The following is a 14,607-nucleotide window of genomic DNA, read 5'->3' as shown; positions in this document are numbered from 1 at the left end:
CTGGCACACGATAATATGTCTACATGCAGGAGGGGACCCTATGCCAAGGGGAGGGTCACCCTCGTCGCTGCCCCCCCCCCCCCAGTAATGACCTGCTCTTAAGGAAGCGCCTGACAGTTGTGGCCATTTAAGGTAGCCCCAGCCCCTCTCGGGAGGAGTAATTGGGTCATAATTTGTTTTCAGTGTCAAGATGGCGTCAAAGATAAGACAAAAATCTCCAGGTTTGGGGGCTAAAGAGACAGGAGAAATCCTGACCTGGGGCCGACCTCGCAGGAATGGCCACAAGCTCCAGTGAGGAAGATGGCAGGTGAGAGATTTACAGCCCGGGCAGCTTTTTGATCCTCTCCCAACACTCGGAGTCGCTGAGCCCAGTTGCCAGTTCCCAGGTCAGACTGTCTCCTGCAAGGACTGCTCAGGTGGGAGGATTCTGTCCAGCACAGAGCCCCTCAGCTGCAATGTTCCCAATGCTTTCCCTCAAATCTCCTTGCTTGCGAAGACTTGTGACTGGGAGACCCACCTAAAGACCCCATATCAAAGACTTGTTCCCAAACCATAGCTGTAGGAACAACCTTCAAACACAGGGTGACACTGCAGGTAGAAGGCAGACAAGAATAAATAAATGCAAAAGTGTTTAAATCAATGCACGCTCTCTGGCTTTGCACCCCTCTGGCAGCTCCCACTTGGATCCACCAGCACTGTGATCAGCCCAGGCTGCAGCCAACAGCGCTGGAAGAAAACCAAGAGCAATGCACCCTTCCCAAGAGCATCCTTGGCACAATGGACAAACCACAGTCCCGTACCCTACACCCTCTCCAACACTGGCCCACATTGCTTCACTCCACAAAGGATCCATCTCCAGCACATTTACTGCTCTCACAGCGCTCAGGTGCTCAGGGTGGGGTCTGTAAGCATTCTCCACATCAAGCATCCTTACTCGTGAAGTTCCCTTTTTCTCTTTGCCTGCTTGTTCTTTTGTATGAGGAATTCAGGTCCTGACCGCCTTGAAAGACTTCCCAGTAACCAGAGAACCAGGGAATGTATGGTGTCATCAGCAGCTGAAAGGAATTGAGAGGAAAAAAGGACTTTTTCCTTTCTCAGTCTGCAGCTACCTTGACAAAAGTTCTCATGGTCCATAACTGACCTGCAGGAGCAGGCTCAGCTGTTCACCTTCCTTGTTCCAAGTGCCTCAGCCCAGCTTCTTATACAAGGGTCAGGGCTTACACCCCTCCTCTGTGGCCACAGCTGGAGTTGGTGATTTTGGTGACGCTGCCCTGAGCCGTGGCAGAGGAGCATCCCCCCAACCTGACTCTTCCCTCCTCACCTGCCTTGTGGTTGCTGCTTTCCCCTGCATGGGCAGCCGTGCTTCCACCTTGGTGCTCTGTGCTGAGGAAGCAGACCCTGCAAAACATTCCAGAAACAATTAAGTAAAAGCATATTAGGGGGCTTTGAGGTACTTAGGCAAGAAGCCCATGCTGCTTGCAAGGATAAGAGATGCGAAATTGGCTCCAACTCTTGGCAAAGCGAGACTGAGCGCTGGCAGAGCCACACAGTCACCTCTGATTGGAAACAAGGGAAAGAAATTAGAAATCAAAAAGGAAAAGGGAAAAAAAATAAGAGCACACCCAAGGCCTGAGGCTCCCCCCCACCCTCAGCCTGCTCTGCTCAGTCACATCTCTAAAACACTAAAACAGAAAATCATTAAACGCACATTTGCATTTTTCCCCCAGTCCTCTTTGCTGCCCTTTTCTGCTGAGGAGCAGGGAAGCGGAGCCTGGTTTCCATCAGCACAGCCAGGAGGCTGCAGGAGGGCTCACACAGACAAGAGGACACGTTCAATTTCAATCTCCAGCAGGCAAAAAAAATATGACCAAAACAGAACAAGAAACCATTTCTACAGCCTTTACATCCCACTGCAGCATCACTCCACTTCCAACATCCGACAAGCCCCGCCAGCTCCTGCCCAGCAGCCTCCCCAGGGACAGGGAGATGCACCCGGTCAGTGGGCACCCAGCACAGTGAGCCAACACTGCCCTCGCACGGCAGATGGGAGCAGAGGAGACACGTTGGTCTGGGCTGAGGCGCTCAGTCTGCTTCACTGTAGGGTTTCTGAGTGTGAATACATGAAAAAGAGACTGAGTGGATTCCTCCCTGGTTTGGAGCATGGAAGCCGTGGGTTGCTTGGTGAGGAGCCAGCATGAGATTAAGCAGCGTTATCTATAAGTCTGTGCAAGCTGCAGATTCATCATCAGTTTGTTTCCAGCACTGGAGATCCCAATATACCCTGCATGCTAAAGCTGGCACCTGCAAAACTGCTGCTTGAAGTTGTTCTCCCTTCAGCCCCGCTGCTTTTCCCCCCAGCAGCTCCTCACTGTGCTGGCAGAATCCACACTCACAGCTTTGGGAATGCAAATAATGCAGCTTTCCCCTTTCCATTGGGGTTTGCTGCCCTTGTCCTCACCTGAAGACCCAGACACCTAAAAGTGCTTGGCAACACGCAGGTGATGTCCTTCTCTGTGATAGTCCAGGTGTTGGAAAAGCTACGTTACAACCTCCTCCCTGGCTAAAAACCAAGGCTAAAACATACCTCAGCCAGTACCAGCAGAGCCTTAGGAAATGCCATGACAGGCTTCAGGAGAACGAGCATTCCAGCCACAGCTTCTGTCATAACTCACTGAATTTACTGAAGCAAAACACAGGGAGGAGTCTTTGCTTATGAGGGGGATGGTCAGGATGAAGAACAATACAGGGAAATGAAATAAAACAGAGCTCTACATGGAAGACAGTCCCTGCTTGGCTGATTTAACACTGCAGTGTTACACATTAGCACTGGAGTAGCACCCACCTTAGCAGCTGGGCAGTGAATCAGAAACACCTGCCACAAAACACCCCATGCAAAGCACGACACCATTGGTTCTGGAGCTGAAAATGCTAAGAGAAAAGCAAACACAAAAGGGAATGTAGGCCTTGTTGCTAGATAGATCATTTATTAAAGTGAAATTCAGCGTTTTATCTTTGTCAGACGGTATAGATTTAAAGTCTTATACACAGTGGAAGCAGGACATCTCCTACACCTCAAAGAAATGAGTTCTACAGTTTTGCTATAAGTTACTAAGTAGCTTTAACAATACACAGCTATATTACACAGTTAAAAATACAAGGTGTCCAAAACATTTGGCATAATATCAGCACAACACATGGAAGCCAGAAAGAGAAGAGAGAACAGGTTTCCTCTCCCAGTAAAGCCACTGAAAGACTCCAAGCCATTCTGTGAGTTACCTGCTATTCACCTCCCCTGTGCCCCAGTGCTGGGCAGGACAGGAACTGATCCAGCCCTGCCAGGGCACAGCTGGGAGATGCTGGAGATGCACAGCATGGCCTGCAGAGATGCTTGCGAGGGAAGTTTGGGTTTAAGGCAGGAGCCCCCCAACACTCCTCACACTTTCTTCAACCATTTCATGCGTTTCTAACAGACGTGTTCACAGCCAAGTCAACAACACGAGACCGGGGACAGCTGTGAAAAGTGCAAGGGGTATTTTACATGGTAACAGTTCGTTTGCACTTGGAAAGTGGGAAATGAGATCTCCTCTAACTTGGTGAGTTAGAGATGGCTAAAGGACATCGGTGACAGGAGGAGTGAGGCATCAGTAACATTCCTTCACCTTTAGGACTCTTCAGTGGACGCTGTGGGCAGTGCAAGGACTCCTTCTGGTAGGGAGACCACCTCCTATTACCCACTCTGTTAAACTGTAGAAGCAAAGTGACGCTAGTGCTCCAGGGAAGTATAATGATCTGCCAATTTAAATAAACAGTCCTCCAGCAGACCATTTCTCTTCCCTCCAACTGCAGTTACTGCTGAAGATCTCCCATTGGTATTTACATTTGGCTCAACCAAAAGACGTAAAGTGCACAGCTCCCCCTCCTTCCCCTCTCATAAAACATCCATTACCAGAGTTAACACAGAACGAGTCTTCCCCCACCTTGCTAACTGTGGAAGCGTGTTTTGCTCAGCCTTTCCATGGGCTGTGTCCTGTTTCTTTCCCCCCTTGCCATCATGATGTGCTTGAGAGCATGCATTTACTATGGATTATTTTGGCTCACGATTTCAAACCCTCTCTTCTTGTACATAAGAGCAACTTTAAAACGTCAGACAACATGTTTAGATCTAACTCTGTACACCACACTATCTGGTGGTTTACAGCCACAATTCTGAGGAAAACTGGGACACCAGAGTATTGGGGCCAAGCAGTACAAGCCTGTCCTCTCTGCTTTCCTCAGTCTGAACATCTAAAGTGCCTGTCAAAAGAAACATTAGCTTTTAATGCAATTGCTTACTTCAGGTTGATACGCAACGTTCTTTGTGAGGCAGAGTTTTACAATAGCTGCATTCTAACACAGCCTCCTTGGAAACGCAGGCACTTTCCAGCCACCAGATTGTTGCTGACTTCACTCTTCACGTTTCAAACTCCCTTGAGTTGAGCTCAAGCCAATAACTACCAGTAATTATTTCTTCTTCTTCCCTTAAAAAGAGCAGAGGGTCAGCACACAGGATAAACTTAACTCCAGTCGAGATGTTTCTGCATTATTCAGATTTCCTACAAATGACTTTGGATCTGATCACAGGTCTTAAGAAGTTGATATAACCCTTCAACAAGGATTGAATCAGGTTATGCTATGGGAGTTAGGATGCATAAGAGCTGGAGGGCTTCACAGACAATTCCTCTGCCCCTGGGTGAACATTTCCTATGCAGGCTTGTAAGAAATAAGCTTCCACTGTATTCTAGATGGAAAATGACATATGGCCATCCTCCATGCCCCAAGGCTTGTGCTCCATGGTTCAAAGCTAGACAGAATTTAAGGCCCAACTGTGAAAAGCAAAAATGTAAAAGAGGCAAAAAAACCAAAAACCCAACAAAAATAAAGCCCCAACCCACCAAACATCATAGCAGCCAAAGCCATCTGGGTCTTCTGCCTTTCCAAACAGTCTCATCCAAAAGTGCTATGAAAATGTCCTACCTCATGGCTTCGCAAGGGTGAGGTTCAAACACATTTACTTCCAAGTTAAAAATAAAGAGTTGGAAAGTCTTTTTTTAATTGGCATGCAGCATAAGGAATCAGATACACAGAACGCTATCATACAGAACGACAATTGCATTGTTGCGTTTTCTGATTATTAGACACTAAATGCTTTTCAAGAATCACAGGCACCCTGAACATGGATATTGCTACTGAATTGACGTGTGATTTCAGTTCATAGCACGGCAGCCATCGAGTGGCTCACCCTTCCAACAAGACATAGGCTTTCATTTGCTCAAGGCGTTTTGCTCTAGCTAAGTTGAGAACAAGGCAATAAGGCATTTGCAAGGATTTATAAGGCCATGGGGTCTGACAGCCAAAGATTCTTTTGGGTTTTTGTTTGGTTTTTTTTTTTTTGGTATCTTTGCCCCCAAGCTTTCCACCTTATAAACAAATAACTGCTAATGGCTGGTAAACATCACTTCATCATCACACATCATCATTATCATTATTATTATTAATATTAATTTCTCAACAAAAGTATAATTGCTTTAGGAGTGAAAGCAAGGATCACATTTTACATCAGTTGACTATTTTCAGGAAAAAAAACAAATAAAAATAGAACAAATTCCTGGCTACCACCTCCGCACAAAGCATTCCAGTGAATACACCTGAACAGATGGAACCTGCCACCATAGTTCCTCAAAAAGAATCGTTTTGCTGCTGGCTGCTAAAACACCCCAATGGATGTGTCCAGTCCTAGAAATAAAACAAACAACCAAAAACCCAAATAAACTACTTGTGTTTTTTTAACAGTTTTGGTCTATAAGTTACGCTGAGGCGTAACTCTCTACTCAGAAACTCATTTTCCCTTAATAATAATATCCTCTGACTACATGAGCACTTTGAATATTAACATGGCAGTCAGAGAACATACCCTTTTAGCTATCCATCCTGAATGAGAGAAGCCAGATCTTGTTGACTGATGTGGGAACTGCTCCATCCTTCCAGTAAGGATCGCCGTAACTCAGAAACTTTTAGACATTCACAAAATAGCAGTGGATGACGTTCTCTCATTCTCTGAGCATTTCTCCTGCCCGATGTTCTTCAATTTCACACCGAACTGAACAAGGAAATGTTGAAACCACCCCATTCCCAAAACTTCACAACTGGGGCATGTACCAGAATGGGTTATTCCTGGCTATGACACAGAACTTAAACATGCTGATGTTCACTTAACCTCTCCCTAGACTGTTAGCACACAATTCAAACCTGATGTGAGCACCTTGCTTTAAATTGTGACTTGATTTTTTACAGACTTCAGGAGAGCTCCACTTGTGCCTTACAAAACATCTGATGCAGTATCAAGCTGGGATTGTGAGCGTGTGTTCTTCTCTTCAACACAGCATCATCTAGATCCAGATTATTAAAATGCTACCCAATGTTTTCAACTGTTGAGTTCAGTGTTTAAGGCTTGTTGAGAATATACTCTGTGTGGAGTCTTGGCATCTTGTGACAGAGTGGAGACAATGGTTAGGACTGCATGAAAACAGAGTGGTGCTTTAAATCAGGAGATCCCCTTGTGTAGCATTTGAGGTCACTGGAGAGCAGACAGATGTGACCAACAATTTCATTAACTGCTTTAGCCAAAATAACTACTGTGTTATTTATAAGGACACATTGGCTTTACATAACAAAACCAAGAGATATTTCTGTCTACAGCTCTCTTTGTGAGCACCAACAATCCTCCATGTCACAGAACTCTTAGGAAAGCACAAGTAGTGCTCAAAAAAGAGAAGTGTTTCCATAATTCTGCTTGCTCACAGAGATGGATGAAACGCACCACTCTCCAGTCAGTTCATTACCTTGGTTACTGTGCTACATCTGTGCTTAAGTCTGATTTACACTAAACAGAGCACAATAACCCACACTGCAGTTTTGTGACACCTGCTAGAGACCAGTTCAGTATAAAATTCACATTGCTCCTGATAGATACTTCATCTGGCACAGAGATTAAGAGATAGACATCTTAACCCACTCTTTCACCCACTATCGTTAAGCCTTGAATACAAGGGAAACACATAAGAGTGAAGTGAAAGAGCATTTCTACCAACATGATCAATCCCAGCAAATTTACCTTGATACCACATTCTGAGCAGCTGCAAAACTCCTTAAATGCTTATAGACAAGTGTGAAGTGAGTTCTTAAATAAAAGAAACTGGGAAAAAAAAGATTCTAGAAAGTTGCTTGGTTTCCATTTTTGGGGGAGAGGAGGGAAGGGAAGATGAAAAAATATATATCAATTGTCAGACTAGTTGAGTAGCTCATTGGAGTAGAGTTGGTGAGCTGGAGCATTTGTAGTAGTTTGAGACTTGAAGCATTACCTCAAGGCAAGACAGAGCACACGTATGTGGGGAGCAAGCTTCAAACAAACTGCTGACCCGTGCACCTTGACAACACATTTAATCTCTGCTGCTGTTCCAGTCCTGCATGGAAACAAACTGCATGGTGTTTGGTGAGACAGTTGAATTCAGGGAAAAAAATCCATCCGTGATCTAAATTGCATTGAGATGTGGATTTCCAGAAACATTTTAAAACACTATGTTAGCAGATTCCGCACCCCTAAGAAGTTTACTGTTTCCTTGTTATTCTCCTTGCTTTATTCCAGCGTGACTTTTAAATGAGGACGAGAAGTCTTCAGAAAAATGGTGTGCATGTGTTCTCAAATATTCCTGATAAGAACTGTTTATACTTCTCCATCATTCAGATTTACTGCATTAAAAAAAATATTACAATATACTTTAACAGTTTTGATATATCTACAAAGCACAATACCACGTGTTCCTTCAAGATCGCTCCTATTCCAAATCTTGTTAGTCTTCATTCTAGTTGCTTGCTGCTTTCTGACTTCTGGTCCAACCTGCTCTTGTTGTTCTTCACCATATAGATGAAATAAGCAAGAGTCTCTTTCTCATTCACAGGAATATTCCTGAAGTGTCGACTGACCGTCTAAAGGGACAACATGCAAAAAGACAGAAATATGGAAATTTACAAGTAGAAATAATCAAAACTCTGGGTTCCCTGAGTATTCCAAGAACTGATTTTATGGTCGCTGAGCACAATATACTTTTAGGCAAACATGCACCAATTCAAACTGTCAGTCCTCGTTTACCTCTCTCTGTCTCTCTCTTTACAGTTGGAATGTTCATATGAGCAGAACACAGCCTTGCTATGTCAGCAGTATTTGCAGCCAACCTACAAGTGGAGTTTGAAAGCCAGAAAGTCCTCCTGCCAAAGCAGCATATTCTCATTTCATGCCGAGATTATTTGGAAGAGTAAAGTCTTCCTGCGTCTCAGTATTTTAAGGCGGGTGTCAGAAATACTGAAACACTTTGCTATGTGAACCAGATGTAGGCAAGTCTTAAGAGTCCAAAGGAAAATAAACTGGGTAAGCTTTCACCAAAAGGAATCCCTGGGGATTTGCAATGGGAATGTCAGGGTTCAGTTAAGGCTACCCATCTCAGACTTGAGTGTAAGCCCTGAACCACAGCTGCTTTTTTTTTTTTTTTTTTTTTTTCCCCTCAGAAAATGAATGTAGAAAACACTGGAGCTGGCTGAGACCTGCTTCTTAGACAGAAGAAGCTTTTTGGTACTCAATACAGCTCCAGAGTTTGATATTGATGCAGGCTGAGCAATAAGTCACTCCAAGAAGATTTATGGAAGTTTGAGTTTTCCTTACGGTGGGGTAGCAGCAGGAGTCTAAGAGCCTCAGGCAGCAGTGATTCAAGCATGGGAGCTGGACGAGGATCCAGCGTAGTGTCAAAGCTGCTCAGACTTCACAGGAAATCTGGGAAGTGTGTGACAACTTTAAGTTAGGCTCTCTTTAGAGTTATTTTCTGCTTGCACAGTAGGTTTGTTTTTTCTGTTTGTTTTCCCCTCCTGGGCATATGCATGGTAAACTGCTTAAGTATGCAGTCCTTCATGGCAGGAGGCAACCGACTGACTGGTTACTTATAACATAGAAATCTGATACACTAATGAGGACATACAATCACCTTACTCCTACGTGCACTACACTATATATTCTCTACATTCATTCCCTAGATGACACTGTAAGAAGAAGAAAGTGTTTTGCTGTCTTTTTAGGTTGTTCTTTAAAGTAATAGCAAAACTGTTAGTCTTCAGGAAGACAGCTGTGAAAACTCCAGCTTACAAAAATAACCTCATTATCACTCAGTAACTGCTACAGTTCCTCTAAGCATAGAAAAGACATCTCCTAGTGAATGCCTTCAGAACACGTTAGGAGAGAAGGAAGAGCAGATGCATGTCAAGCATAACCCTGACTAACAGTTGCAGAGTTACTTCCCAATAAATACAGTGCGAAAGAAACAGTAGAGGTTTTTTTCCTTAAGGAAAAAGCAAACCCTTTTATTGACTTACTAGAGAATCATAAGACATCAAAGACAAGGGAGAGAAATAAGGAATCTGAAGTCACAGTCAGTGATTTTGCCTTAAAAAAATTAAGCAGTTCCAACCAGTTCAGGTGGCTGCAAGGAAATAAAGAGGGGCACTTAAGGTGACTATTAATGGGGAGGTTTTAATTTTGGTAGAACAGCCATATTTGGCTAATACTCAGGCCAGTCAAAACTAAGTTTGTTTTCCTAAAGGTAATAGATCATGTCTGTAAGTATGGAAGTAAAGGAAGCAGGAAAAAGCAAGTTACTAAAACATGCTTTAAGAACAAGCTTCAACGATTCCCATGACCGCCCCTGGTGAAAGAAAGCACACAGCTTTCTGCTCACACCACCACCTGAGATCTGCCATGGAGCACATGCTACGTGTTAGTGAGTCACTGCAGATTAGTGTCCAAGAAATGGGCACTCCAGCATAGGAGCAAAAAAGAATTTTAATAACAAGAGAGAATACTAACACTTCATCATCACTTACTTCTGCCAGCTGAGCCTTGTTGAGTCCAGGCCTAGTCTGCAGCTTATAATGTCTCTTGTAACGTCGCAGAGTATTCACTTGGAGCTGGAACAAGTCAACCTGGAGGTAAAACAGAGAACAGGGGATGAATACTCACTTTAGCATCTATTAAGTGCAGATGCAGGATGATCTAAAAATAACTACTTCCTCATCAACAGAGCTGCTCCTTGCTCACATTCAGAACCACGTCAGCTTGCCTTACAGACAAATCTAAATCTATTTTCTACTTGTTAATGCTAAAAGACTACAATAGCCTTTGGGAAATAGAGAACTGTGTTCTGGTCCACATGCTGTCAACAGAATTGCTGGCCAGTTTCTACTATCAATTACACCTCTGCAAGCCTTGAGCAAAAGGAAACCTTCTGCTCCCATAAGGTTTAAAAAGCTCACCTACGAAATATCATTTCAGCAGGCATTGAACAAATGCCTCGTGACACGAGACAGAGCACAGAGATAAAAAGTAATTAAAACATGTATGCTGTTTACAAGCAGGTTGCAGGGGGAGGCTACAGGAAGATGAAGATCATGGGGGAAATGCCAGGTTCCAGAGACAGAGAGAAGTTTTGTGTATTTCTCCACCCACACACACACACACAAAAAGAAATAGAAAATAAATGACATAAAAACTGACACACTGCAGAGTTCCACGTTTGGTAACACGGTGAACATCCCTCAGTTTTAAAACACCACACAGCCTACATATGCTGCAGCACTGACATCCTGGGATGCCAGCTGGGCTTTCACCAGCTGTTACAGTAACTGATGTCATGTCAGTATTGTAAAGTTCCAGCAGAAAACCAGATGGAACAGAAGCACAAACAGCTACAACAAAGGGTCAAAAGCAAAACCAAATTTCAGTGCTTCTTCCAAACCTCCAAGCAGAAGGTGTGTGAATTGCTGGCGTAATGCCTCACTTTTCTTCTGAGGAGAAAGGCTTTTTACCAGCATGGGTGGCACTTCCAGCAGAGGGCTCTGCTGACACAGCCAGAACTCAGCACCTCCATCAGTATTACCTCTGCACAACTTCATGCAGTGCTCACAGTGCCAGAATCATCAAAAAGCAGACACCGCATACAGCAGGACAAAGAGGTGATTCTATCATTTTGTAATGCAGAAAAAAATATGCCTATTTCCTTAAAATAAATAAATGTTACCAATACGGTCTGTAACTTGAATGCAATTTTAAGCTAGAAGTACGACATACAAAGGTCTGCAGAAGCCCAGTGTCTCTGGTTGTCACCAGTCATACAGAGGTTGATCTGATGTTCCAGAGTCTTTGCAAAACAATGAATGCTAGCTAACAAAGAACCACATTGGGAGCACAGTCCCCTCTGTAAATACATGAGTTGATTAGCTTCAAAAAAAGGAAGCAAGGTTTTCTTGCCTAAAAAAGGTAAAGTAACCCAGCAGCTCCCTGTTTGGAAATGGTGCATACACTAAGCTGTGCAGTTACATTACTATACCTCTCTTTATAGAAAGCTTTACATGGTCGGAGAATTCCTATGGGGATGACGAAGAAAACCAGGATATCACACAACAGCTGAGTCTCGGAAATAAAAAAAAATCAGGGTAATTTCACAGTAGTTTTGGTGGTGATGAAAATATCCAAGTGAAATTTCACCATGCTCCAAACTGGTAAAGAATCTACAACCAATGTAAAGAATGTAAAGATGTACAATGTAAAGAAGCTACAACTGGTAGCTACTGACCTCCGGGACGTCCGTCTCATGTTCAGGAGAGTCTCCTCCATCATCACTTGTTTTCCTTTTCCGTTTGTTTCGGACACTTTGAATAAAGTTCTTGTGAAAATCACATATGTACAGATGTCTCACCTAAAAAGCAGAAGTGGCAAAGAAAAACAATACAATGAAAACAGGCAGTGTAAAAATGGCATCCACTCAAGCAGCTGTATTACAGAGTACCTGCTTACTGCCTTGTGACTAACATTAAGACATTTCTAATCTTAAAGCCCAGGCATGAAAGATTACCTGCACTACAAACACTAAAAACAAGGAAAATGAAGGACTCGAGGGCTGCAGCCGAACCTTTGCAGATAACATATTTCTTTTTTATGGGTGTAATCACATGTCAGAAGAAAAAAACAGTGTGCTGTCTGGAGGAAATGCATCTGCTTTAGGAATTACTGTCAGGGCGCTACCAAGAGAAATGTTGCTCTGTTCCAGCCTTGTGAACTTTCTGGTTCGAGCAGAATGTGAGATGATCAATTTAGACAAAACAGAAGTTGGCTATTTAGCTCAATTAAAAGGCAAACCAACAGCAAAAGCATCCCTTTGCTGTAGCTTTCCTTGTCACAGATGCCCCATATTTAAACTGGGATTATCTCACTAGAACCAGCACAAAAAAGGACCACGAGTGATCAAAACTATTTGATAGCAATAAAATAAGAATATCTCCAAGTGATGCACACGCCCTGCATTCAAAATGCCTTCATGCAGCACACTTCATACACTCCATTAATCCGATTCCTTCTTTTTATCTCTGAAACCTCTCACCTGGCAATGAAGATTTACTTCCTAGAATGAAGCGATTGCACCAGCACATAAACCCGCGGCACAGAGACCAGCAGAAACAAGATTTCATCCCTAAAACCCCAGAGAGTTCAAATTTACTCCCTTTCTTCCCATCACTTTCTGCATCTTGGCTGCATAAAAGGGACACAGCCAACAGAAGAAGCTGCCAAACCGAAGGACTCGGAACTTTGCCTTCTTTATTTTTCTCAGTGCTTTCGATCTGAGATCAGATAAGAACAACAGGCAGAGCAGACTTCCGGCAACAGTCTCACTTCTGAGAAATGCCCTCTGCAGTTCCCAACGCTGCTCTGCTCTGTGCATTCTCTGCTCTGTGCATTCTCTGCTCTGTGCGTCCTCTGCCCGTTTCTATCTTGAGCTGACAGCTGTCACTTGGTGGCACAAAGCAGCCAGCAGCGAACCAAGCCGCTCGGTGCCAAGCAGCCAACACATGTGCAAGCGCTCTATTTAAAAGGCACCTCACATTCTGAGTTTGATGCAATGGTTTATTTTTAAGTGATCCGCTCCAGTGCTGCACTCATTGAATCATCAAACAGACGGCACGGACTGGAAGGGACCTTAAGGACCATTCCCAATACTTCCAGGCTAAATCATATTCCTCAGCACCACATCCAAGCGTTTCTTGAACACTCCCATGGTCGGTGACTCCACCACCTCCCTGGGCAGTGCATTCCAATGCCTGACTACTCTTTCCGAAAAGTAATACTTCCTAATGTCCAGCCTGAATCTCCCCTGGCGCAGCTTAAAACCATTCCCTCTAGTTCTATCACTGATTACACGAGAGAAGAGGCCAACCCCCAGCTCACTACAACCCCCCTTCAGGAAGTTATAGAGAGCAATAAGGTCTCCCCTGAGCCTCCTCTTCTCCAGGCTGAACAATCCCAGCTCCCTCAGCCTCTCTTCATATGGCCTGTGCTCCAGACCCCTCACCAGCTTTGTAGCCCTCCTCTGAACACATCCTAAACAACCCCTGCTGCTCTCCCCTCTGCACCACGTCCCTCAATCCGCCGCAGTGTTACGGCAGGGCATCCCGTGCCCTACTGCCAAGAGCTGGATGTGCTTTGCCCCCAGCCCCCGGGGCACCCCGTGTCAGGCAGGAGGCCGCGACTCACGCTTTTATCGATGTCCAGCTTGAGCTTCTTCTGCGAGATGCTCTTCTGGATCCTCTTGCTGAAGGACGCGTTGCCCGCGGGCCGCACACAGCGATCTCCGTCGTCGATGAGGCAGCAGCTCTGACCGTAGAATGGGGCTGCGGGCGGCCCGTCCCGGCTGTCCTCCTCGGTGCTGAACCCATTCATCGCCCACCCACCCGCCCCTCGGCCCCGAGCGCGGAGCCGACAGCCGCGGACGGAGCCGCCGCCCTCAGCGAGCGGCCCTCGGGGGGACCCCGCTGCTGCCCGCGGGGGCCCCCCACGCCCGCAGGGACCCCCTGATGGGTGATGCCCCAAAGCGGTTCAGGAAGGAGCCGCCGCCTCTCGCTCCTATCGGTGCCCGCAACGAGCCGAGAAGCGCCGCTGCCCCTCGGGTAAAGCCGGGACCCCGCTCGCAGAGCTCTACACACACAAAACCGCCTCCCCGGCGGCGGAAGTCCCGCTCCCCGCCTGCAGACACGGCGGGGCAGAGCAGTGCCGCTGTGTGATCCTATTGGGAGGCGCTGCCGTCTGTCTGCCCATACACACAGGCTCCTCCTCTCCTCCGCTCTCACACGGCGGCCGGAAGGCTGGGATGGGGGCGGGCGTCGTTGCCAGGGCACCGCGGTAGAGAGAAACAGCGGCCTCCACACACAGCCGGCACCGCCACCCCACACAGCACCCACAGGCTGCTCCGTGCTAATGGAACACCGCCACAAAACACAGCGAAACAAGGAAAAGCAAATCTGAGTGTGAACGTGCATTGCTGCCCTCGTTATGAGCTCCTTCAGACACGCTCCAAGCAGCACCCGACCCTGAGGGGATAGTGTTGAATAAATATCGTTTCTAATTACACAACTGAGAGGGAAATGTTGGTTAAGATGTCACCTTAGGATGTGCTGTCAGCTGCGGGACTGCAGGCAGCACAC

The 14,607-nt window shown here is 45.6% G+C and overlaps 1 protein-coding gene across 2 annotated transcripts; it reads right to left on the bottom strand.

Annotated features, from left to right (window-relative positions):
• Positions 1-2,967: 2,967 nt before the first annotated feature.
• Positions 2,968-14,180, bottom strand: SAP30L (SAP30 like). Of its 2 annotated transcripts, XR_014935422.1 has the most exons (5): positions 13,661-14,180; positions 11,709-11,831; positions 9,961-10,059; positions 8,753-8,860; positions 2,968-8,022 (listed from the first exon to the last, which is right to left on the bottom strand). XR_014935422.1 is itself a non-coding variant. In XM_015875853.3 (4 exons), exons 1-4 carry the CDS (start codon positions 13,844-13,846, stop codon positions 7,894-7,896), a joined length of 537 nt encoding a protein of 178 aa, XP_015731339.1. In that variant the 5' UTR covers positions 13,847-14,179; the 3' UTR covers positions 2,968-7,893. The 2 variants fall into 2 exon arrangements, 1 of the variants encoding a protein (XP_015731339.1); XM_015875853.3 differs by lacking the exon at positions 8,753-8,860 and having other exon boundaries at positions 13,661-14,179.
• Between the last annotated feature and the right edge of the window lie 427 nt (positions 14,181-14,607).

Source organism: Coturnix japonica, chromosome 18, assembly GCF_054131305.1.
Source record: "Coturnix japonica strain WE chromosome 18, WE-NBRP24, whole genome shotgun sequence".
In the NCBI taxonomy this organism is placed as follows: Eukaryota; Metazoa; Chordata; class Aves; order Galliformes; family Phasianidae; genus Coturnix; species Coturnix japonica.
This window is presented reverse-complemented; position numbering and strand designations above follow the sequence as displayed.

Excerpts from the sequence above, each read along its gene's own strand:
- SAP30L (XM_015875853.3), bottom strand. The coding sequence starts at position 13,846 with ATGAATGGGTTCAGCACCGAGGAGGACAGCCGGGACGGGCCGCCCGCA. Across the intron at positions 11,832-13,660 it reads AGCTGGACATCGATAAAAGC|GTGAGACATCTGTACATATG; the intron begins GTGAGTCGCGGC and ends TCTGCTTTTTAG. Across the intron at positions 10,060-11,708 it reads ATGAGACGGACGTCCCGGAG|GTTGACTTGTTCCAGCTCCA; the intron begins GTCAGTAGCTAC and ends TTTTACCTCCAG.